At 44.0% G+C, this 27,111-nt stretch overlaps 1 protein-coding gene across 7 annotated transcripts in view; it reads left to right on the top strand.

Moving 5' to 3' along the window:
- The window catches only part of CTBP1 (C-terminal binding protein 1), a 291,189-nt gene that overhangs the window by 193,744 nt on the left and 70,334 nt on the right, over positions 1–27,111 (top strand). Inside the window, exons 1-2 of one of the 7 annotated variants that reach the window (XM_040419244.1) lie at positions 24,834–24,968; positions 26,200–26,291. The exons of 3 other annotated variants lie outside the window; for them this stretch is intronic. In XM_040419244.1, the coding sequence (XP_040275178.1) occupies positions 26,252–26,291 (40 nt within the window). In that variant the 5' untranslated portion in view covers positions 24,834–24,968; positions 26,200–26,251. Of the gene's footprint in view, positions 1–24,803; positions 24,969–25,008; positions 25,370–26,199; positions 26,292–27,111 lie in introns of those variants that run through there. 3 more of the 7 variants (XM_040419241.1, XM_040419243.1, XM_040419246.1) reach the window with 3 other exon arrangements.

The raw sequence follows: 27,111 nt of genomic DNA on the forward strand, positions 1-27,111 counted from the left end.
GAAACCACACCATTGACAATAATGGGGGTCCTGTACGAATGGAGCGGCAGGTGACTCATTCTGTATGGGCTTTCGGAAATAGCCCAGCATTGTGCTTTTTCTCTTCTAGTCCTTTAAAGGGTTAATGGATCGGCAGGACATATGCTCGACGTGGGACACGGGACCCCCATTCTCTTGATTTTGGTGGGGGTTCCAGCGTACTAAGCCGTGCTCATGGGTAAAGACTACATAATCACAAGGATTCACAGCACTTCCAGATAAAGTGATATTTATCCCCCTCGGTGCAACGTTTCGGCCGCTCCCCGGGGCTTGCTCCAGGCTGCTGCAGGTTGTTGAAGGTTTTGCAGCTCTCAGTACATTCTTCTAACGTCTTTACGTTGGTGTTCCGCTCTGAAGACACAAATGAATCATAATCATGATTGACCTTAAAAAAAATACTGACTCAGATTTTTTGAAAAGTTGCCCAGAAAATTTTAAAAAATTGCATTTGTAACCTTGACTGTTACCCTATGCACAGAAAACAAAGGCAGAAGAGGTTGTATTCTGCAGTGGAGACCAGTCCTATTACTGCAATTTTGTGTGTCTGCCTCATTAATTTTACAGCAGCCCCTCCTTGTGAATGCTGCTCTGAAGGGCCTTGTGTGGATGGCTTTCAATCTCTTTCTGTCTAGAATGAATAATGATTCTGCTCCAGCTTGCATATTCTCTGCGTCCATTAAAACGCCTAACTGTACATTATCATTACCGTACATGTATAATACAATGAAATTGCACCTTCTAAATGTCAAAGAATGGGAGAAGCTAGATTCCCAGGCTGACTCCAAGAGTCAACTGATCTACACATGCCGGTCTCAGTACCCCATCTTCATCCAGAACTAGCTTCAGGTGACAGTCAGGGGTGGCAAACTGGACCGTTACCCAGGGCCCCCAGGACAGGTCCCTAAGGCCTCTTTCACATGAACGTATTGGTGCCGTTCCGTACCCCAATGCAGGGGCAACGTCCGTGCGGCGGCCAGAACGGATCAACTTGAATGGGTACGTGATCCGTCCATTCCGCAAAATTATAGAGCAAGCTCTCATTTTTTTTTGCGGAACGGAAGCACAGTTCGGAACCCCACGGAAGCACTCCGTGGGGTTCCGTGCTTCCGTTCCGCACCGCATCCCCAGATTTGCGGACCCATTCAAGTGAATGGGTCCGCATCTGTGATGCGGAATGCACACGGCCGGTGCCCCATGTATTGGGAAAGAGGCCAAAGAAGGAGTGAAGCTGGAAGGTATTGTGTTCCTGTAGGTTCCAGCAGTCTTACACACCCTGGTTAATCCAACATAGAGAGAACCATGCAGCTTTTAAATTACAGCTGCACAGTTCTCTCTGTCTTCTGCTCTGCACATACCTGTAGGGCAGTATTATGTGGACACGGTATGGGAGTATTGTGTGCCAGTGTGGGACTGTTCTATGCAGGCACTATATTGTTATAGTATGATTTAGATAATAGGCGTTGTATGGCGGTATTATTTTATTATTATTATTATTTTATATACGCCATATGTAGCTTTTGAAATTACAAAAGCTGTCTAAAAGGCTTGTTGCCCAGAGCCCCTTTTTCAATAAAACCATTTAAAAAAAAAATGTAATTTCGGGGTTCACCACCTATAGCATCAATAAAGTCAAACCCGCATTACAATTTGATTTTATAGCCCTCTTTCTGCAGACGTTTTGTGTTTCGTACACATTAGTAGGTTTTTGTACTTGTACTTCTTGTTTTAGGTGTCGTCTAGCTTCCCTATAAGGCTTCATACACACAAAGTTCCCGGGATACTGTGGCTAATCGCTGCAGTTTACACTGGATAATGACTGGGACCAGACATACTCATTCGGGAGGATAAGCCATCAATTTTGGGTTGGCAGGGCTCGAATTTCTAAAACTGGCAGTCAGCCCCGTGAAATCACTGCACATCATTGTTAAAAGGGGTTTCCAGGAGTTAAATATTGATGGCCTCTGAGGATAGGTCATAAATAGCTGATTGGTGGTGGTGGGGGGAGATTCCCAGCCAGCCCCCCCCCCCCCCCCCGCTGATCAGCTGCTTGAAGAGGCTGTGAGGCTCCGCACAGTTTACCAAAAACAGCGCCGTACATTGTATAGTGGCTGTGCTTGGTATTCATCCTTGGCCTATTCTCTTAAAAGGGTTCTGCACTTTGTTTAAACTGATGATCTATCCTCTGGCTAGATCATCAGAATCTGATCGGCGGGGGTCCGACACCTGGGACCCCCGCCGATCAGCTGTTTGAGAAGGCAGCGGCGCTCCAGCAGCGCCGCGGCGTTCTCACTGTTTACCGCTGGCCGAGCGACGTCACGACTAGTATCAACTGGCCTCGGCGGGCCTAAGCTCCATTCAAGTGAACGGAGCTTAGCTGCGCCCCAGGCCAGTGATACTAGTCGTGACGTCAGTGGGCCTTCTCAGACAGCTGATCGGCGGGGGTCCCGGGTGTCGGACCCCCGCCGATCAGATGCTGATGATCTATCCAGTTGGAACCCCACCGATCAGATATTGATGCTTAGGACCTATCTGAACAATGTGGGTCCTTCGCAGTCTGTCATTTTAGGAAATGCAAGGCAGTGTTAGGGCTCATGCACACGACCGTACTTATTTTGCGGTCCGCAAAACACAGATCCGCAAAAAATGCGGTTGACGTCCGTGTGCATTCCGTATTTTGAGGATCGGAACAGCCGGCCCCTAATAGAACGGTCCTATCCTTGTCTGTAATGCGGACAGTAACAGGACATGTTCTATTTTATTTATTTTTTGCGGAACAGACAAATTGAAACGGAATGCATGCGTAGTAACTTCCGTTTTTATTTTTGCAGACTCATTGAAATGAATGGTTCCACATACGGTCCGCAAAAAAAAAAAGGAAAGGAACAGACACAAAAAGAAAATACGTTTGTGTGCATGAGCTCCTAACTACTGCCCTGTCCATGATCATGCTGATTTACTGTAGTGTTGCGTGTATGTTATATATGTGTATGTTATATATGTGTATTTCATGTATGTTTGTGCCATATTAGATGGTTTCTTGTTCTTTTCCAGTTTGTGTGTATACGTTTTTTTTGTATTGGGCGATGGGATTGTGAGTGATGTACTTTTTGGAGGACGGCATGTATACATACACAACACATTCTCTGCCATACCGGTAAGGTTTCATTATTTATGTGGGCTATTAGGTTTCAAGATATGCAAAGCCATGCACAAATATACCGTCCTGTCCTTGTGGTGATGAAAGACGTTGCGGCGCACTTTATTATCATTAATAATGCATCGCTTCTTATCCTTACCATTAATTTCACTCGGATTGGAGCGGAGTATTATAGCATTATTTATCTGGGCTGTATAAATAGGTACGCGCGCGCGAGAGAGGACGTGTAGGTGACCTTTATCACGCCCTGGGCACACTTGGGCTACCTGCACACGGTGCGGATTACGCGCGCAGAAAAAACCCGCAGAGTAATATACTGCAAAGTGTATGAGATGAGACAAACCTCATGTGCACTTCACTTTTTTATTTTTATTTTCTTCATGAGAATTGCGTAATCTGCAGCATGTCAATTTTTTGTGCAGATTTTAACCTTTTCAGTGGAAGGGTGAGACCTGCCACAAAACCGCGCCGATAACTGCAAATACAAAATGCAGGTTATGGTGCAGAAACGCACGGAAATCTGTCCAGTGACCCTGCACCCCTGTGTGTGTATATATGTAGTATTTTTGCGAATACATAGGGGGTCATTTATTAAGACCTGCAGTTTAGACGCTAGGCTTAATACCCCTCGCGCTGGTGGTGGATGCGCCGAAGTTATGTAGAGGCGCCGTCCACCACCGGCCTAAATCCAAGGGAGCTGGCGTAGATTTAGAAAATAATAAATGAGATGGGCTGGCCCCCTTTTTTAGACCTGGCGTAAGCGGGGAAAATATTTATCGGATATATCTGATAATAAATGACCCCTATAATGTGCATATCTGTCTACCGCTCCATTCACTTCCGTGGGACCGAAGGATCTCTGTCTACGTCACCCCCATAGACGTGAATGGCGTGGTGGTCCGACATGCGCATTACCGCTCTAATCAGAGAGTGTGGGCTTAGGGACCCCTATTTCTCCGAATTGTGGAGGGGGGTCCCAGCCGGTGGACAGGTGATAACTCATTTTCACGCAGTCTGCAGTGTCCATTCTCCTGGTGGACACCTTGGGTGAAGCTGTTTAAGGCTGTCTACACACGGGTGGACCCGGACCTGCAGAAATTCTTCATGAATTTCGGTACATTTTTCGCACCAAATGTGCTCCCTCTGGATTTTGCTGGGATTTTTCAGATCTCGCCCTTCCATTGAAAAGGGCGAAATCCGCACCAAAAATTGTACAAACAGTAGAAACGCTGTGGATTTCAAAACTTGCATGGAAGAAAAAAGTGGACATGAGATTTGTCTGATTTCATGCACTTTGCCGGTACTGTATTACACTGTTTTTTTTCCCCACTTAAAAATCGTGCGTAATCCGCAATGTGTGCAGGTAGCCTGACCAAGGTCCCTGACCAGCAACCATCACCTGTAGGTGCCCAAAACAAAACACACAAAAAATATATATATGTATATAAAACACTGGGCAGCACTGCAGACAAGGTAGGAAAATGTGCCAGCGGCTGTAGAAGCGATCCACCAACCAGATATGTAAAAAAAAAGAAAATTCCACTGCGCTTCCAACAAAAACGTGCGTATTTTATTTCACCAGATGCGACATTTCGGTCCTCTCAATGGAACCTCTTTCAAGCAGTGACAATAATGGTGCATAGTACATGTATAAATACCTCCCACGTGGTAATAAGACAATTAAACTGATTAACATATAAAGTGCAGCAGTGCTCAAAATTATTACATGAAAATTTTAATATATAAAAAAACATTCACTAGTAATGTAGCTATATAGTGAATTCATCCATAAAATTCATGTGTTAAAAATATCCAAAAAATACAAAAGTGAATAATGACTCTATAATAAAATCTATACACTTATGACTTCCCATATGTGCTGAATTAAAAACCTAATTAATGGATAGGGGGAGGGAGGACTGTACCTGACCAGCATGGCGTCCTGCATATGACTTGGCGTCTCTGTACCGAGATCGCGCATGTCAGGAAGTGACCGCGTCCCGAGAGAGTGATCACATGATCAAAAAAGGTCACATGACCGCAATCACCATGGAGCTGCTGTATACAATCACAGCTAGGTAACTCATTGTATGTGGAGAGAGCGATCACAGGACACGTTCAGATCACGCGATCCCAATCTCCAGGGGGACAATATAAACATTGTGTTGGAAACGCATCCCTAACTATCTCCTGTCTAGCGTTAAGCGACCCCCGTCACGGTGTCAGGAGAAGCCCGATCGAGCGCACAAGTGGGCGGACAGACCCCACTATCCACGGGCGTCCGATCACCGTAGCGCCAGAGGGTTATCACCGCACCAAAGAGGGGGGGAACAACTAGAGGAAAACTTGTATGAGGTGTTATAATATAGCATAGTGTGTTAAGATGACGACATGTGCAGTTGTCCAGTCATCAAAACCTTAACTCCACAAACGTACAGTAATTATTAATTATGGAGGACAACATTATGGGCCCCATTATGATAAAGGCAACACTTGGCGGATTCTGTGCGGCAACAGAAATACCACTGTGAAAAGGGGAAAACCACCATTGCTGGCATCCCGCTCAAAAGTGGCAGCCATAAGGCCTCTTTCACACGGGGGTGTAGCGTGTGAGGGCCCGATAGAATGTGTTGCAGGAAAACGCGCGATTTTTCAGCGCGAGTGCAAAACGTTTTAATGCGTTTTGCACTCGCCCTTTGACACAGAAACTATTTTTCATTAAAGGGGTTCTGCACTTATCAGCATCTGATCTGGCGGGGGTCCGACCCCCGGGACCCCCGCTGATCAGCTGTTTGAGAAGGCAGCAGCATTTTTATGAATGTCCGATCAAGATGGCGTGTATCACTCACTATCCGTTTGGCACGCGTGAACTGACTGAATGGAAGGGACTTGACCATGGGCACTGTCGTATCTTAAAGTATTTTTGTCTGTAGGCTTAGTGTATACATCAGTAATAAATTGTCTATCTTTTAAAGTTATTAATATGTCAAGAAAATTGATCTGTTCCCTCGAATAACTCAATGTGAATTTAATATCCCTGTCAATGGTGTTTTAAAAAATAAATAAAAAATAGCAATTTGTTGTCCAAATAGAAAAAAATTTCATCTATGTATCGCCACCACCTCAAAACATGTTCAAAGTGTCTTCCAAGAAGGAGACCACCATGTTGGCATAGGTCGGCACCACATTAGACCCCATGGCGGTCCCCTTCAATTATAAATAAAAATGGTCACCAAACAAGAAGTAGTTATGTGTAAGCACTGGTCAGATTGAATGAGTGCTAATTTTACAGCATTGATGCCATCATCACGCCTAATCGATGTATAGAGGCTGACGACATCAAACTAGGCCATAATTACATCTGAAGAAAGAGTGACATCTGACAACTTGTTCAAAAATTCTGTTGTGTCCTGTATATAAGACTTTGCTGACATTGCAAAGTTGCGCAATGTTCTGTCTAGAAAGACAGAAACATTAGTGAACAGCGATCCCCTTCCAGACACAATTGGCCTGCCAGGGGGATTAATCAAATCGTTGTGAATTTTAGGTAGTAAGTATAACATAGGAGTAATGGGATGGGATGTGGAACTGTAATGGGATGTGGAACCAAAAGATATTCTTTTAATTTGATGTTAATAAAACCTGCCTGCACTCCATCACTTATAATTTGGTGAATTTCTTTCTGAAAATCCCACTTAAGGGGATATATAATTACTGTATATACACCATCCAGTATGTTTATTGAACGTTCAGGTTTTTTGAGAACGTATGAGCCACAAACCTCAGCTTCAGGTCTAGTAATTCTGTACAGTCAGACGCAGCTCTGCAGTAACCAGGCACGGCCCCTGCACCGCATACGGCGCAATCTAGTTTTGGTGCCCAATTTGTGTGGGGCAGCTTGGAAAAATAGCAGATCGTGGGGGTAGCTGGAGTCAGACCTATCCTAGGGGAATACCCCATTAAAAGTGACTTTGTATGTATTCAATGACTGTCCGATAATCCAGAATGTGTGATAATCTGCCATTTATCACGTCCCTGAATTCCACGCTGTATAATTCCTCTAATAAAAAATTGCCTTCAAAATTAGGCTTCATGCACACGACTGTATGTTGGATCCAAAAAATGCGGATCGCATGTGGACCCCTTCATTTCATTGGGCCACAGAAAATGCTGACCGCACACCGCGCGCTGTCCGTGCCGTAGTCCTGCAAGAAAGAAATGAAACATTTTTATGCCTGTCCGTTTTGCAGACAAGGATAGAAGAATTCTATTGAATGGAGAAAGAAAATGGCGGCATGCACGCGGCCGGTTATCCGTGTTTTGTGGATCTGCTTTTTGCAGATGGTCCCGTGCATGGGGCCTTATGCAGGCAGCCAGACCCTAATCTCTGAGCGTCCCCTGATTGCTCTGTATGATGTCTGCACGGAGCTTGCAGGTTTGTAGTCTTGAGAGCAGACGCACACGAGCGAGTTCAATGCGAGAAACTCGCAGCGTGTGGCAGTGAGAGTTCCCATTCTCCACTGCTGTGTGTCCCTGTGAGACCCGGATTCTATTGTGTTACACTGACAGCATTATGTCAGTGTAATCCAGTAGATTCCTGGACTCTCAGGGTCACACAGCAATATAAATCATTATAACACTGTGCTATCCTGTCAGAGAAGCAGAGGTCTGAATGGGAGCGCACGCGCTGCAAGTTTCTCGTCCTATTGCTCCCAGAATGCTGTCCAGCGTACGGCATTGCAATACAGGAACACAAATAAGCCATGAGGGGTATGTCAGACAACCAACTGTTGACTGATTCCAGTAACAATTCAGAACACAAGACCGCCTTGGCCGTATATAGACAAAAATGTGGAAGTATAAATAGTACATAAAGCTAGAACACCTTCCCATATAATAAAATATAACTTTTAATAATATCTTAAAAACGTATGCTCACATAAAGCTCAGACCCCATGGGTCAAGATACCAGATACGAATGGGATACCTATTATTTCAGAACAATGGGTTATTTATTCTGGAATTACTCACGGTTTGATGAATAAGGCCCATAAATTTGCAGGGGACTCACCGCAGAGACGGACGTAGTGAGGATGCCTGCTGGTAAACAATCTATAATGGCGACAAATAGGGAGCACATAGAACTAATGAAGATACCTGGTTTCCCCTAAACATCCCTCGCTAGATCTCAGCCCAGGGACACCCCTTAGTGGTAGGCGTTCCCTGTCCTCGTTCCCTGTCTCTATATCCCTGTAGAGCCCTATTACAACGCCTAAACAAGAAATAATATAAATCTCCTGAGTAATACTGAATGTCAAATAGGTATACCACTAGATACAAAGACCAAACAAATCTTGGAAGATATGAAAATCAAAAACATTAATCCCGACGAAGCGTTTCCCCAGTCAATGTGTATTAAGACCGGTTCGTCAGGGGACCATATATACTTAGTGAAACTGTCCCTTTCTGTCCCTCAATCAGGACCCTCTGGGAGACTTGAGCCAAGATGTGGGCTTTTGGAATGTCAGGTGTCTCACTCTTAGTTTCATACTGGTGCCTTAAATCTCATTTCCTCCCCTCTGGGTCCGCCCCCCTCCCGTCCCCAGTCCAGCAGGATTGTCCTCCCCCTCTTTTACCACTTTTATATTGCCAGAATCAATCTATAAGGGTCACTCCAGTATTATATAATCAAGTAGGACCTACTTATTATCCTCTTTTCGCGCCACGAGTTTCTTTATTATTATAACCCACCGATATAGGGAAAAACGCCACTGTGGGGGAGGACAATCCTGCTGGACTGGGGACGGGAGGGGGGCGGACCCAGAGGAGAGGAAATGAGATTTAAGGCGCCAGTATGAAACTAAGAGTGAGACACCTGACATTCCAAAAGCCCACATCTTGGCTCAAGTCTCCCAGAGGGTCCTCATTGAGGGACAGAATGGGACAGTCTCACTAAGTATATATGGTCCCCTGACGACCCGGTCTTAATACACATTGACTGGGGAAACGCTGCATCGGGATTAATGTTTTTGATTTTCATATCTTCCAAGATTTGTTTGGTCTTTGTATCTAGTGGTCTTCCTATTTGACATTCAGTATTACTCAGGAGACTTATATTATTTCTTGTTTAGGCGTTGTAATAGGGCTCTACAGGGATATAGAGACAGGGAACCCCTACCACTAAGGGGTGTCCCTGGGCTGAGATCTAGCAAAGGATGTTTAGGGGAAACCAGGTATCTTCATTAGTTCTATGTGCTCCCTATTTGTCGCCATTATAGATTGTTTACCAGCAAGCATCCTCACTACGTCCGTCTCTGCGGTGAGTCCCCTGCAAATTTATGGGTCTTATTCATCAAACCGTGAGTAATCCCAGAATAAATAACCCATTGTTCTGAAATAATAGGTATCCCATTCGTATCTGGTATCTTGACCCATGGGGTCTGAGCTTTATGTGAGCATATGTTTTTAAGATATTATTAAAAGTTATATTTTATTATATGGGAAGGTGTTCTAGCTTTATGTACGATTCCAGTAACAACCAGCAGAATTATGAATGCTGCTCCGGAGAATAAATCAGGATTCTTACCATATAACTAATGCAAAGTGTTGACTGAGTGACTCCACTTCTCTATACATCCTGCATCGTGCTGGATACCAGTCTCTTGGCTGTAATGGGTATATTGTTTTGCTGCCCAATCAACACTCCTGGCATCGAACTCCCGAATGCCATTCACAAGTCATTAGCGGATCATTACGGTGTTCCTGGCTTCATATAGACATTGGGTAGAGCAGCTGCGCTAACAACACTCTAACCCTCCTGGCATGGTGATACTTGTAATTTTGGATTATTCTGCCTCCATAACCTGGAGCGAACTGTGGAAAATGTGAGGCCTCTCCTTCCCCAGAGAAGTGACACATCAGGAGCTGCGCTCGTCCTGTACACACACAGCCCCATATCCACAGACCTCAGGGGGTTGCTGACATTTTCATTGACATCTCCCTGCCTGGGGGCAAATGTATATGACCGTGCCCGCTGACAAACCGCTTCCCTGCGAATGGATCAATTACCTGCTCGCGTTGACGAGCCGTCCTCATCTCCGCACATAGCGGTGTCAAGCGAAATCTATTTCGTACTGCCGAGTCTCGGGTTGGCGAGAGGCCAGCTGTAGCCTTCTTCAGGGAAGTCCTCAAAAAATATGATTTACCCTCCATATAGCAATGTTCAGACCCCCTAAGTATTGAATGTTGCCCCCCCACATTAGTGATCATTATGCTCCACCGCTACCACCGTTTGTCCGGCCGTCTTATCTGGCCGCCATTGTAGAGAGCGGGGCTTCTCAACTTGGGCATCGCCAGCCATTTCATGGTGATGCCAAGGCTTCACGTGCGAACAAATACTACCGTCCAGCACCAAACGGATACCACCGTGTGGAAGTCAGGAATCGGTTTCCTCATTCCCGATGAGAGCCCCCTGGCGCCCACCTCTGGAAATTCCCACGGGCCGCCTGTACTGGATCGGAAGTGATGATCTGTTTCCATTCACATGACTGCGTCAACCAGTCACTGGCTTCTGTGGTCATGTGTGCAAGAACGGCACGTGACCGCAGAGGCTGAGCTTGCCAATCCTACGTCTCTGCTGAAGCCATTGATTGGTTGCAGTAGTCTTATGGCCATGGACAGGACGTCATCACGCCTGGTCCAGCAGGGACGGGGGCCATGGCTCTGGAAAGGCAGTGAGATTTATTTTATTTATTTAATCTTTTTTATGTCTATTTCTGCCTGTGAGTCATTTTTTATCTAGGTAGAACAAAACCTTTTATAACTTTTTACCCAAAAATATGTAACAGTCCCCACCACATGCAGTAGAAAATGTTTAGTCTTCTGATTCCAGGAATGTGAAAAAATAAATTTGTAATAAAAATGGAGTAAAAGTAATAAAAACACAATTGCACTAAAAACCTCACATATAGTACATTTACTCACCAGCAGAAGGTTTTAGTATGTTTTTTTTTTTTTTTTTTAGATAGCATAGTGGGTGTGCCCCTCGGCTTCCTCCTCTGACTGCGAAAAAAGAAAAAAAAAATTTTTTAACACCCGGAAACAAGCGTGTTAGGGAGAGTGCACATTTGGCATCCGTTTGAGTCATTTTTTCTGTCTGAGATCATTTTTTTTTAGATGGGGGGGAAAAAAAAAGTTTGCTTGCGGGATTTTTTTCCGTCTAAAAAAAAATGGAACGGAAATGGCTCAAACGGGTGTCAAATGTGCAACAGGATCTGTTTTATTTACAGGATCCGGTAAAAAAAAAACTTATCCTGTGCGTAAGGGCTCATGCACCCTGCCGTTGGGCGTCTTGTGGTCCGCAAAACACAGATACCGGATTTGGGCATTCCGTATTTTGCTGAACGGAAGGGCCGGCCCTAATAGAACAGTCCTATCCCTTACGCGGACAATAATAGGACATGTTATCATTTTTTGGCGGAACTGCCACGTGGACACGGAATGCAAACAGAATCATTTAGTATTTTTTTTGCGGCCCCGTTGAAGTGAATGGCTCTGCATACAGCTGCAAAAAAAAACAAACGGACTGGACACGAGAAAAATAAAATGCGTTCATGTGCATAAGCGCTAACTGATGCAACAGGTTCTTATTTTTTATTTTTTTGGACGAATCAGAAGAATAGAAAATAAAACGGAGATGTGAACTCTCCCTTACGGAAATCAAATTATTTTTATGTATTTTTTTCTCTCACTATGGCAACATCCATCGTTCCTGATGAAACTTTTAGGATCCTTTACAAACATGAATTTGGCGCTGGCTATTTTTCACAATACGTGCAAGCTGTTATCTTGCTGCAGTTTTTCTGGTGTTTTTGGCGTTTTTTTAATGCAGTTTTTTTCCCTATAGAAAAGGTGGTGTGAAAACGCCAAGAGCTCCAGCATGCTGTGGTTTTGAAAGCAAGCCAGAAAGACAAAAAAAACTCCACATAATAATCAAAAAGGCCACCAGAAGAAAAAAAAAACAAGCCAAAAACACCTGTGTCCTGCTTTTCATATCTCTTATATTTCATATTTCCAGTAAAAAACACACCAAATAAGGCTATTTTCACAATGGCGTTTTCAATTCCGCTATTGAGATCAGCCATAGGGTCTCAATAGCGGAAGAAAACGCTTCCGTTTTGTCCCCATTCGTTGTCAACGGGGACAAAACTGAACGAAACGGAATGCTCCAAAATGCATTCCGTTCCCTTTGGTTGCGTCCCCCATCGCAGCGTTTTTCTGTCCGCGATGTGGTGCGAAGCAAGACTGATCCGTCCTGACACACAAATGTAAGTCAATGGGGGCGGATCCGTTTTCTCTGACACAATAGAAAACGGATCCGTCCCCCATTGACTTTCAATGGTGTTCAAGACAAATCCGCCATGGCATATAGAAGACATAATGCAACCGGATCCGTTCATGACGGATGTATGCGGTTGTATTGTGGTAACGGAAGCGTTTTTGCAGATCCATGATGGATCCGCAAAAAACGCTAATGTAAAAGTAGCCTGATACAGCCACAGAACATACTAAGTGTGTAAGCAGCCTTTCTTGTCTGATCGTCTCTTGTTGGTGGGGGGGGGGGGGGGGGGGGCGCTTTTTGGGCTTGTGTGTTTTGAGGGCTTAGTAGGTGATTATTAATAAGGGGGGGGGGGGGTCTTTTGTGCAGATGAACTGCGAAGAATAACGTATTAGAGCGCTCCGTCTCCAAGGTCAATGTGAACTGTTTGTGACGTTTCTTAGGTTAAATATAACTGCTTGCTGGACATGAACGTGTCTCTATGGCAACCCGAAATCTGTGAAGGTGTATTTAACCATGTCTGGGGTTTCTGTAATGTATAGCATGACTAGTGGTGGCCACTCGTACTTCTTTGTTAATTTAACGCAAAAAAAATTGCTTCAAATTCCGGCAACCCGTCCTAGAATGTGAGGAGGAGCACTTACAGAGCGGCCTACAATAGATGGTAATGGTGCGATCCTGCCTGTGATATGCGGTCATGGCTGAGCAGCCTGACAGGAACACTCGCCAATGTGTAGTATATGCGAGTGCCAGAGTGTAGTGAGGCCTCCTAGGCAGGTCTGCAAGTGCAGGCAACCAGTCCAGCTCACATTCTAGGACAGGCTGCCGGCAGCCATTTTAAATCATTCGAGCAGAACCCCCTAAGGCCTCAGGCACAAGACTGTGCCTGTATTGTGGCGTGCAAACAGAGGGTCTGCAAAATACAGGCATCGGCCGTATGCACACTGTATCACGGATGTGGACCCATAATCCAGAAGATACTGTGCGGTCCAGAGCAGAAGCCCTACAAAGTGCTTTTGTGGGATTTCTGTCAGTGCCTCCGCACGGCAAAAAGAGACACATGTTCTATTTTTTTGCGGAACGGAAAGATTATTGCGGATTGTGGACCCATTCAAGTGAATGGGTCCGCATCTGCAAATGGCCCTCAATTTTCAGTCCATGGTACAGCCGACACACGGTCGTGTGTGTGTGAGGCCTAAGGTTGTCGTGTTCGTACGTGATGTTTGTAGCGCAATTGCGTAGCAGTATGTGTAATTTTTTTACAAAACTTAAATGTTTCTGTCATATACACAAGCAATGGAAAGATTGTGGCAAAGCACGGTATTAACCACGCCCGAACACAGCTGAATAGTATTAGGCCCCTTTCAAACACAAAAATAGTCCACAAACGGATTCCTTTACGTTGTTATTTTTCTTTTCCTACAGTCATTGTCAAAAACCGTTACACAGGCCTTATTTATTAAAACGGACCGAGAGTAAGAATGGCCTGGTCACCCATAGCAACCAATCACAGTACAGCTTATATATTTCCTAAGGCCCCTTTCACACGGGCGAGTATTCCGCGCAGATGCGATGCGTGATGTGAACGCATTGCACCCGCACTGAATCCCGACCCATTCATTTCTATGGGGCTGTTCACATGAGCGGTGATTTTCACGCATCACTTGTGCGTTGCGTGAAAATCGCAGCATGCTCTATATTCTGCTTATTTCACAGGCCCCATAGAAGTGAATGGGGTTGCGTGAAAATCGCATAGCATCCGTAAGCAAGTGCGGATGCGGTGCGATTTTCACGCACGGTTGCTAGGAGACCATCGGGATGGAGACCCGATCATTATTATTTCCCCTTATAACATGGTTATAAGGGAAAATAATAGCATTCTGAATACAGAATGCATAGTAAAACAGCGCTGGAGGGGTTAAAAAAAATAAAACATTGTAATGCGCTTTGCACTCGCGTGAGAAAAATCGTGCATGTTTGGTACCCAAACCCGAACTTCTTCACAGAAGTTCGGGCTTGGGATCGGTGTTCTGTAGATTGTATTATTTCCCCTTATAACATGGTTATAAGGGAAAATAATAGCATTCTGAATACAGAATGCATAGTACAATAGGGCTGGAGGGGTTAAAAAAAAATTAAAAAAAATTTAACTCCCCTTACTCGACTTGCTCGCGCAGCCGGCATCTCCTTCTGTCTTCATCTTAGCACTGTGCAGGAACAAGACCTGTGGTGACGTCACTCCGGTCATCACATGATCTTTTACCATGGTGATGGATCATGTGATGGACCATGTGATGACCGGAGTGACGTCATCAAAGGTCCTGTTCCTACAATCAGCAAAGAAGGAGACAGAAGGAGATGCCGTTCTGCGCGAGCAAGTGGAGTAAGGTGAATTTTTTTTTAACCCCTCCAGCGCTATTGTACTATGCATTCTGTATTCAGAATGCTATTATTTTCCCTTATAACCATGTTATAAGGGGAAATAATACAATCTACAGAACACCGATCCCAAGCCCGAACTTCTGTGAAGAAGTTCGGGTTTGGGTACCAAACATGCGCGATTTTTCTTACGCGAGTGCAAAGCGCATTACAATGTTTTGCACTCGCGCGGAAAAATCGCAAATGTTCCCGCAACGCCCGTCTGAAAGAGGCCTAAGGAGGTTTAAAATAATAAAGCAGAGCTGTGATTGGTTGCTAAGGGCAGCTGAGCTTTGGTTGCTATGAGGAAGCTTTATGAAACCATTTCAAATACAAACCAATCACAGAGCAGCTTTCATTTTCCAGAGCACTGTAAGAAATGAAAGCTGTGCTGTGATTGGTTGCTTTGTTTTACGACAGTTTTATAAATCTCCCCCATTGTGTTGTGCCTAATGCAGAGTCTGAAGAGACGGGGTATGACCTCTGTCTTTACTGCTAGTGGTTGTACCCAGCGTTAGGCCTCCTGCACACGTCACGACCGTATCCGTTTTGTGATCCGCAAATCGCCGATCTGCCGAAGACTGATGCGTGGGTCCATTGTAGAAATGCCTATTCTTGTCCGCAAAACGGACAAGAATAGGACGTGCTCTATAATTTTCGTCACGGATGCGCATACATACCAGTGTTTCAGTTGATAAAATCAGGGCATCTAAGCCTTTTGGGAACGCCCCGACCCCGCCTGAGAACACCCACTCATGGGCGAGGTTTGAGTTAGCCCCATCCATTTTTGGCCCGGCACAGAGCGAATTTGCCAGGACTGTCTCTCAAAGTCAGGGACAGTGCCACCCAATTCGGGACAGTTGCCAACTATGGATGCGGACAGCACCTGAATGACGTCTGTGTGCCGCTGTAATTTTTTGCGACCACATAGAAATGAGTGGGTCCGCATTCAATACGCAAAAAATGGCGGATCGAAAATACAGTCGTATGTATGAGGCCTTAGGCTACTGCAGTATGTTGCGGTACTATTAAAGCATACTTTTCTGTTAGTAAATTTGAAGCATTTAGGCCCTGCCAAAAGGAATGCCCAACCCTGCCTGACCGCCCAACCCTGCCTGAACGCCCACTTTTAGATGGGGTTTACATAAGCTCTGTCAATTTTTGGGCTCGGGCAGGACTAGTTTGCCGGAATTGTCTTTGAAAATGGGGTACAAGTGCCGGACTGTTAGCAGCTATGTTAGAGGAACGCTCCACTGATGCACTGTGTATGTCTAGGGCAAGTGCATTGTAGGATTCAACGAATGCCAGAAGTTGTCATGCCCCGCCCCTTTAGGCCCTGAAGTGGCCATAGCATATTTAAAAAAAAATAAAAATCCACATCCTTCCACCACGAAGTGTTATGAGCAGGATGAAATTCTAGGATATTTACGATAGTATAGTCCTCCGCCTGGTAGGCCGGGGAACAGTTTGGTTTATCTATTTATCCACCTGGATGGGATTTTTTATTTTTTTTCTATATCATCGACCAGAGGGGGATACTTCACTTTACGTTAACAGTTATACAGAGAGTCTTCAGTGCTGGCTCCTCCGTATACTGCTAATTTACCATGATAAATACCTCCGCTAACTCTCTCCCATATAGGTAATTATCGCTATGAGATACGGTAACTTCTGAATTACTGTAATAATTCATCTCTAATAAAAAGTATTGGGAACAATCCTGTACTGAATAAAAAATTTATAAAACTGTGCTTCGGGGGCACAGGGGGAGTAGTGGGCTGACATACTGAGATTTCACTCCTTCGTGCCAGTAGTTTAGGAAATCATGTTGATCACACTGCAGATAAGGGATCTGTGTACATTAAGTAACACCCCCACAATTTTTTTTATTCCCTGACCTGTTAGAAAGGTACATTATGTAAATTGTAGTGAAGGTAATCTTCTCACCAGTGACTATATTTGTGAGTTATAACCTCCCTTCTGATCCTCAGCTGTGTCATGTGACCAACATTAATCTCCAACTGACACAGGACAGGAAGTCAGTTACTTCTCTATTCATTCCTATGAGAGCGGCATTGAGGCTCCCGTAGGAATACCTGTACATAGAGAAACTGATTTCCTGTCCACACTTATGATGCTGTGTTATTTGGAGTCAGAGCATTAGTCACATGACACAGCTGAGGAACAGAAGGGAGGTTATAACTGACACATACAGAGTTGATGCTCCTTTTCTGCCTTTCATTACCTTTTCCTTCTTCAGATCTTGAAGGGCAGAGAACGTATAGTGTTTCCTTGGTGACCATGTCATTCTATGTGTAGAAGCAACGGTGTGAAACGCGTAGTGGAATTGGTACGTTACTCGAGAATGACACTGTGTTCACAAGACCCAGGTGTGAATGTTAAGCTTAGTGCGGAGCCCTGTAACTATTGACTGTCAGTAATGCCACCACAAATTTCACATCTTGCACGATGGTGCGTCCGATGGGATGGACAACATTGCCGGTGTCACGGTCCCTTCTGTGAGAGAGGTGAGAAGATCGGATAGACTTGCTGCACGTGAGGCTATCTGACAGGTCTCTCTGTTTTCCTCTATGTATGTTGTTGTTTGGCAGGATCTCACCTCTCCTCAGGTGCCGCTCGTTATCAGTGATGAGGCTCTATTTAGATCCGCCCCAGACTGCTGACCACGCGGTAATAGTTTCTGCTTGGAGTTGCTAGAGCTTGTTTGTCTTGGATCTCCTGCTTCTCCATACATCTCTAAGCTTAGTACTTGTTGCCTTCGCTGTTTCTTCTTATCTGGAGTGTGTTGTTTCTAAGCCTCAGGGAGACACAGGTTCCTTCATTCTGGAAGGAACCAGCAGTCTCATCCCCTGCTACCTATCCTAGGGCTTGTCAGTTTTAGCAGGGCTTTAGGTATCCGGTGTATGAGTATTTCCACCATCAGGATCTGCTCATACTGGCAGGCGTTAGGGAAAGGCCTAGGGATTACTAGGAGGTCACCATCCCTCTTCCTTAGCTTTTGAGGCCTAGATTGTTGTCTATTCGTTGTGGTGTGTATTTGGTGTTTTCCCTTTCCCTTAACCTGTGATAGCTGGGCTCTGGCGTTTACACGCAGGATAGGGGCCCAGAGGTGAAGGTGGTCCTCTCTGTCATAACAGGACTATCGGCAGAGGCTGGCTGTTCCTGGGGATTGGGACGGTTATTGTGGTGGCACAGTAGGGAGGGTTAACCGGTGATTGCCTTGACTTGCCTGTATTGGTCATGTAACTTGATCAGTATGATGGCGGTGGCTTTATTTTGGGGGTATTGCAGGGATTCTACAAAACTTGGTGATTGTTGTGTAGTGTGACGGGTGCAACATGTAATCGATGAAGGTAGGGCGTGTGTCAAATGTATGAGGGAGACCTACCTACAGACTTACCTTGCACTCTGTAGTCCATTTCCGGCGCTGGCAGTCAGAGCCCCATGAGCCTCCATGATCCATATGATGCTCTGTTGGGTGCTATATGCTGGAGGTATTCCTGCCTAGAGGCAATCATTTTTCGCGAGCATGGCACTGTATGGTAGGATGCTATAGAAAGCTATACATAAGGCCTAACCTGGATGCACCTAGCCTAAGGAGAAGAGGTATTCCTGTTCCTGGGCACCACAGTGAAATTAAGTCCAACGAGGCAGTTTTTTAGGCCTGTACTTCACAGCATTATCTACTGGTATGTTCCCAGGCCTATGAATGGCACGTCTGTCAGTTTATACTGGGTAGGTGATAGGTATCTGATTGGCGGCGATTCAACCACTGCGAGAACGTGAGCCCCATGTTCCAACAGGTGGTCAAATATGTCTATGTGGCTACTAAGGGTACTTTCACACTAGTGTTTTTCTTTTCCGGCGTGGAGTTCCGTCCTAGGGGCTCAAATCCGGAAAAGAACTGATCAGTTTTATCCTAATGCATTCTGAATGGAGAGTAATCAGTTCAGGATGCATCAGGATGTCTTCAGTTCAGTCTTTTTAACTGATCAGGCTTTTCAGAAAAACGTAGCATGTTGTATTTTTACCTCCGGCCAAAAATACTGAACACTTGGACTGAACGCCGGATCCGGTCTTTTTCCCATTGACTTGCATTAACGCCGGATCCGGCGCCGTGTGTTCGGTCAAACCGGATCCGGCTTTTGCATGTTAAACCCGAAAAATGTGGAAAAAAAAAGTTAGTCCATAAATGGCGGATCCGTTTTTTCCAATGCATTTTTTCATTGTGATCAAAATCCTGATCAGGATTCAAATGTAATCCGTTTTCACATGATTTTCCGGATCCGGCGGGCAGTTCCGGTGTCGGAATTGAACGCCGGATTTAAACAACGCTAGTGTGAAAGTAGCCTTAGTCTCAAAGTGCAGACATGCGCGACCGCCTTCTCTTTAAAGTCTTATCCCCTATCTTGTCGGTAGGAATATGTGTTTGTCATGAGCCATATGGGCAGTTGGCAGGGCAACTTCACACCACAGAGAAGATAAAGGAATAAAATACTGGTCAGGATTTGTGACAGACACAATAAACAGACAATCCCGATGTGCGATACGCATCTTCCAGTTACTCTCTTTCCATTTATTCTCCATCTGACCCAGATCGTCATGACAGCTTCTCCCATGCACATACATTTTTGGCTGTTTCGCAACACACAAATGGGTAACCTTTTTCAAATGCCAACCATAGTGCCCTATCATGCAGCCTTCTTAACCAGTGCCTGCCAGGTTCTCCCATACACAAATGGCAGGAGATCAGTGCTGGCGTCATAGCTTGATGGGAGATGTGCGGAGGTAAGGCATGTGATGCTTATCATCTTGACTATTCCTTTAGGGTATGACTTTGATGCCCCCAGTTGCTGAAAAACTTTTTGGTTGGTGTAATATGGTGATAACCAGGCACTGTACGATATATTTATCTGTACACTATATGACCGTTTTATTTGGGCACTATATGGCACACAGGGAGGGCAGCAATAGAAAGTGATGTACTGGGCACTATTCAACCTATGGGCAGCATTTAACCTACAGTTCCTCCTGACAATGACTGCAAATTTTGGGGTTCAAGCACCTTCCTAACTCCTTGTCATTAGCACCTGAGGAGACGTAAAAACCTCTATAGGGCCGTTTTTTATGATTTTTTTATCAGTTTCAGGAAAAGCTGGGTGCTGGCTAATAACAGCAGCTTTCCTGCACTACTGAATGGCAAATATGCAGCAGGACCCTGTGTAGCTGCGGACCACGCGGGGGTCGTCACCCAACTTTTCTACCGTCCTGAAGGGCAAAGCTGCTTAGTTGGTAAGGCCTCTTGCACACGAACATTTATTTTTTCGGTTTACATTCCGTTTTTTGCGTTCCGTATACGGAACCATTCATTTCAATAGATCCGCAAAAAACAAACAAAGGTGCTGCGTATGCCTTCCGTTTCCGTTTTTTCCGTTCCGTTCAAAGATAGAACATGTCCTATTATTGTCCGCATAACGGACAAGGATAGTACTGTTCTATCAGGGGCCAGCTGTTCCGTTCCGCAAAAAACAGAACGCACACGGACGTCATTCGTTTTTTTTGCGGACCGCAAAATACTGAAAAAGCCATACGGTCATGTGCAAGAGGCCTAAGGGAGAGGAGGATGTTTCGCTGCAAAACTCCGCAGATTTCCAGTCTGGAAGTTGAAGATTGTCACCGTATGAATAATGAATACAGAGAGTTCAGCTCCGGGACGGGAAGCCATTACTGGCCGCAGGAGCTGCCGTAAAATGACGCTTTTAGTCCTGAAACTTTTTAAGTGGAGCCAGCATAATGCAGTTATTCATTTCCGACTTCCTGGAGACCATGTTTCTAGGAGGGGACCTTGCAGTAGAGATCGCTGGGGGTGTTACTAGTGTCCGGCAGCAGAGGAGGGGGAAGTAGTGCAGCGCCGAGCGTGCCAGCCGTTACGAGGCCTTGTAGCCAGCGGCCTTTATTTAGGCCCGATTGTTCCTTTTAATAGATGCCTCTTGCGTACAGTTCTGGAGTCAGCTGACCACGCCAGCTAACGTATCTTAGAATGAAGCGAGGGAAATCTTTGTTTCCTGTCGCCACCCTCGCTTTTTTTTTTTCCTACTCTTCTTTTCTATAAAACTGAATGCAGTTGATGGTCGCTGCACTTACTATTAGTCATTAAGGTCTGGTGGTAATATCCCTTTAAAAATTTTTTAAATATATATATAAAAAATTCTCCCTCGAAGTCAAAGAATGTGTTTTTGGGAAAGCTGACGTTGGTGCAAATCAGTAGGGATGTCATATTTTATGTGACTGAACGGATATTTTTATATATATTTAGGAGGTTGGGTGACTGACTAGCCCTGTGGGTTCGATAATTTCACCATATTGGTTGTCGCTGATTTTATTCAGCCATTTCTTAGTTATATTTTTGAAAAAGCTGGGTGACAACCAGTAGGACTAGTCCTCTGCATAACGAGGCCCGCTGGGAAACCATTTTGGAGGTCACCCAGCTTTCCCAGGAGCCAGGTATTGTGTGGAGAACTATTGACCCCTACGTTTCTGATTTCTTGGTGGTAGACTGTGGGTTTGATTCAATGTGTGTGGTTGGGCAAGGGTGGTTCAGTCAAGAAGAAGGGCACAGTTTAAAGGGACACTCCAGAGAAAGTCATATATTTTATGTCTAGTGCCGGGTCTAAGGGGGAAGGAGCATAAGACATACACTAGTCATGCTCCACCCTCAGGCTCTGAACTAGGCTTGGCACAGCGTTGATCCGCCCTCAGTAAACGCCTCTGCTTAAACTGGACATCCTGATAAGGCCTCGTGCACACGGCTGTTGTTTTGGCTCGGGTGCGGACCCATTCACTTCAATAGAGCCCCAAAAGATGCGGACAGCACTCCGCGTGCTGTCCGCATCCGTTGCTCCGTTTCGTAGCCCTGCAAAAAAAAATATAACGTGTCCTATTCTTGTCCGTTTTGCGGACAGGAATAGGCATTTTTACAATGGGCCGCCGGTTCCGTTCCGCAAATTGCGGAAGGCACATGGTCGGCTTCCGTTTTTTTTGCGGATCCGCGGTTTGCGGACAGCAAAAAAACGGAAAGGTCGTGTGCATGAGGCCATAGACAGAGAAGTATCTTTCCCACTAAGTCCATGTAGGAGGAGCCGTTCTTCTACTGTGAGTTGCCCATTTCCTGCCCACAAAGGTGCTCCCTTGCTAAGTTGGCAAACCCAGCAGTGCAGAGACTGCTGGGACATGTAGTGCATGTCATTACTGTTAGGAAACCACTAGAACAGGGCTGTGCTGCTAAACCAAGTCTTGAGTTTACAGCCTTTCCTTCCATACAATAGACCTTGGTTGGGCAGATCTCCATTCTCTGCCCTGCCCCCCCTAGCTATAGTACACTGCAAGCCAACACATAGCAGATTATTATAGCTTGTCAGCTCTTTGCTTAGGACGCTGCGTTGTACTGTTCCTTTGTTATTCCCCTTAGAAAATGTATGAATAAATTGACAAGTGGGTGTTAGCAGTTAGGGGTATGCCCCTGCATGTGCTGACAGTACCAAACGTTGTAAGGACACACCCCTATGACTAGGGGAATGGTCATGCCTACTGTAGTTCTTAATTCATACATTTCCAGGAAGAATAACAGAGGAATGTTGCAAAGCAGGGTGCTCCCATAGAAATGAATGGGGAGGTCACGCACCTGTACAACCGGCCGCTCCAGTTAATTCAGGGAAGTAGCAGGGAGCCTGTAGGGGGTACCGGGCCCACATTCTCGTGATTGGCGGGGGTCCTGCTGCTGGGACTCCCACTCCCTTTAAGGGTCTTTTCTCACCCTGTCTGCAGTGCACGATTACCATGGGCACATACGTTAAATGGATATATAGGGGCCCTTTATGCTGAGGGAGGCAGAAATGGTATACAAAGGTCTACTGGCCTCTGATGGGTGGGTGGCATACATATTTTATTTATTAGAAATATTTTATGTTTTTTTTTTTATCATAATTGTATTTGATTATTATACATTTCATTCTTTTGTGATGCCTTTTTTTTACTGTCATATTTTTTTTTGGTCTTTTTTTTTTTTTTTAGGATTGTATTTTATTACAGTTTTAGTCTCATTTTACCATATTTGTCGTTTAAGTTCTGTTTTATATCTTTCTTTCCTATTATTTTCAAATGTGAAAAATTGCTGTCTGACTCCCAAATCACCGCCCAACAGGAAACCCAACATTTGTACAGGTGAAGGGCAAATCCCTGAGGAAGCCCCCCTCCTCTGGAAATATATATGCATAAACATATCCGGGTGTTAAAGCTCATGCACATGGCCGTTGCCGTTTTTGGCATCCCCAAAACACAGATACCTGCCGTGTGCGTTCTGCATTTTGCGGAACGGAACGTCCTCCCCTCTACAGAACTGTCCTATCCTTGTCCATAAAACAGACAAGAATAGGACATGTTGGGTTTTTTTCACGGCCATGGTGTGTTGTCCGCATCTTTTGCAGCCCCGCTAAAGTGAATGGGTCCAGGTGCAACCCACAAAAAAAAGCGTATCGGTTGCGGACAAAAGCCATGTTTGTGTGCACGAGCCCTTAATCTACAAGAACTGTAACGTAACCATTTCTAAATTAGGCTACTTTCACAGATGTATTATTGCTGGATCGGCAAAAACACATCCGGTAAATAATACAACCGTCTGCATCTGCTCCGAACGGATCCAGTTGTATTATCTCCAAAATGAACAAGACACAAAACCGCTGCAATCATACATGAAAAAAAAAAGATCCGGCGCCCATTGACTTACAATGGTTTTAGTGTCCTTTTTTTTTATTCTTTCATGTCCTTCTTGATCCGATTGCAGCAGTTTTGTGTCCAGCATGGGAACGGGATGTACACTCTGTTCCGGTCTCCATTGACGATGAATAGGGACAAAACTATAGCGTTTTCCTCCAGTTTTGAAACCAGAAAGGCCTCATGCACACGACCGTATGTATTTTGCGGAACGGAACAGCTGGCCGCTAATAGAACAGCAGCATCCTTGTCCGTAATGTGGACAATAATAGGACAAGTTCTATTTTATTGCGATACGGAAACGGAATGCACACGGAGTAACTTCTGTTTTTTTTTTTTTTTTTGCGGACCCATTGAAATGAATGGTTCCGTATACGGTCCTCAAAAAAAAAACGGACATGGAAAGAAAAATACGTTCGTGTGCAAGAGGCCAAAGGGGAAAATGCAGTTGTGAAAGAAGTCTTGCATTTTTATTTCATTATTATTATTTTTTTAACATAAAAACATTTCTAAATTACATCTACTTTTTTTATTTTTATTTTTTTAGATTTTCTTTAACATAACCATTTCTAAATTATAAAAAAAAAAAATATATATATATATATATATATATATTTAAAAAAACAATAATTTAGAAATGGTTATGTTAAAGAAAATAAAAAAAAATTAAAAAGTAGATGTAATTTAGAAATGTTTTTATGTTAAAAAAATTTATAATTTTTTAACATAAAAACATTTCTAAATTACATCTACTTTTTTTTATTTTTTTTTTATTTTCTTTAACATAACCATTTCTAAATTACATTTTTTTAAATATATATATCATTTTTTTATTTATTATTATTATTATTACCATAACCATTTCTAAATGACCTCTACATTTTTTTATTTTTTTTTTATAATTTTTTTTTTTACTATTATTTTTTATTTTTTTTTCCACTCCCTCCCGCACGGCCTCCCCTACGCAGCTGCAGCAGCCTAGAACCAGAAGCTTTTTCCTCTCCTGTGGCAGAGCCTGTCTCCGCCCCTCCCGCCTCTCCCACTCTTGCAGAGACAGTCGCATTTGGGCAGTGTGTATGCCTGTGTGTGTGTGTCTTACTTCTGGGAAAAATTGAAGTGGCGGCCATATGCTTGGGATTAATTTTCCATATCTCAGTCATTTTTAGAGAGGCTGGACACACACCTCAATGGGAAGTTCTCACTTGCTAAACAAGGGGTTGCCTCTAGGTAATGCTCTCGCCACATTAAAACTCATTTCATTGTTATTTTATTGTTACTTGTGGATACATTGTTGTTGTGCGAGCCGCATGTCCCATCCCCCCCCCTCCATGTCTTTGGCTTCATTCCTCTCTGGCTTTTGTGTGTGTGTGAGTCAATGAGCGAGTGCATTTTCCCCCCTTGCAGAATAAAAGGATTATTTATATCCCAGCTATGCTGATGGAGCGTTATGCGGTGCCGTAACAGCTGGCCGAATCCTCCCTGCTGCATCGCTTTCAATTTTTAGACATTTTTTTAGCTCTTTTTGCTTTATCATTTTTGCACCTCTCGGTTTAGTATCCATTGATATTTTGATGCCTTTGCATGGATTGTGGCTTTAAACTTGTTTCTGGACATTGTGTGGATGGCAGGTAATGCTACTACGTTGCGTGGGTGGGGGGGGGGATTTTAAAATATTTTTGAAATTTTTATTGAATTTTTTTGTATAATTGTTTACTTTTTCTTTTTTTTTTTTCCTTTTACTGCATTGCTTGGATTGGGTTTTATGCTGTCATTTGGAAATAGGCCTAGGGCCTGGTTGGTAAGGGGTTAAATGTGAGTTGTTTGACACATGTTGGTTTCCTAGAGGAGGTTTTTTTTTTTAGGCTGAAACGGGAACTGGCGTACTCCTTCTCTTGCCCTCCTTCTTCTTCCTCCCCCCACCCCTTGGCAGGACAACCACATTAAGTTGAGATCATAATCCCAGCTGAAGAAAAAAAAAAAATAGTGTGTGTGGCTATGTGTAATTTTTTTTTTTTTTTTCTATTTTCTATTTTTTTTTTTTTTTTTTTCAAAGAACGTTTCAGCAGAGGAAATAAAATCTTTTCGGTGGAAGGGGAAAAAATACTGCTAGGATCAGCAAAAAAAATGTAAAAAAAAAAAAATTTGGTTTACAGCAGCGGACGTCGGGAGAGAAGGCAAAAAAAAAAAAATTAAGATTTTGCTCTGAAACGCGAAATATGATTGATTTTTTCTCCAGTGGAATTTTTTTTCTTTTTCAAGGATTTTAAATTATTATTTTTTTTTTTTGTGGTAAGGATCTGTGATGGAGGCTTCATCTGTGCGTCAGATGGGTTCACTTGTCCGACATTGATTGAGAGGAGTCTGCTGTAGGATCTGCAAGTATTGCTGGTACCAGGAAGGGTTGTTTTTTTTTTTACCCCTTGGACGAGAACAAATTTTTTTTTTTTTGCATTTAAAGATTGAAGTTCGACGGAAGGAAATTTGCATCTAGTGGTTATTTGGTGCTTAGAATGCACGCCTGGAACTTTTTCCCCTTGCCGGCGGAAAAATGTAAGTTACACTAAAACCTACTCTTAAAGGGGGGTATGTGCATTAACCCCGTAGCTACCGGGGGTCGGCTTAGTGGTCATAATCGCCTAGCGTGGTCTTAATTTTCTTTTGCAACCTATAGAGCTTGCCATATGTCACTCAAGGCTTTGGGTAGCAGTAGGGGAGTCTCTGCGGGTCGCTTGCCTCAGATAGACATGTATTTCTTGATAAAAACGATTGTTTTGTACAGTAGTCCATTTGGTAAAACTGACGCTAAACCCTATGAAATGCATTTTTTTAATTAATATTTTTTTAAAAAAATATGTAAAAAAAATTTCTAAAATTCTAAATGCTTTAATGCAGGTTTCTGATATGTAATATATATATATATATTTTTTTTATTTATTTTTTTGAGACCAGCTACAATCGGCATCTGTCCCAGGCAGGGAACAATGGCCGATCGTGCAGCTGCTTTATGAACCCTATTAGCATATAAAGAAGTCCACCGCTCATTCTAGATTTTTTTTTTCAGGACGGTTTGTTCTATAGGGTGTACGCTTCAGGATGTTTGAAGGCGAGAGCTAGGATTCTGTTACCCACAATGCTTGGTCCTGTTTTTTTTTTTTTTTTTTACTTTCCTAGTAGAGCTCTTTGCTCTACTCGTGCCTTCGAGGGATTGTATATTGTGTTTCCTCTTCGCTTCTGCAGCTTGTTTACATAGTGTAGGCAATGGCTACAATGCAGAGTCGACTAGGTTGGGTTTGTGTGCGGTAAACATCCCTATTGTCCCCAGGCCGAATGAAGCAGGGCTGAGTTTGTCAGATGGGTGACCTCACAATGG

The sequence above is a fragment of the Bufo bufo genome, chromosome 2, assembly GCF_905171765.1.
Source record: "Bufo bufo chromosome 2, aBufBuf1.1, whole genome shotgun sequence".
Classification (NCBI taxonomy): Eukaryota; Metazoa; Chordata; class Amphibia; order Anura; family Bufonidae; genus Bufo; species Bufo bufo.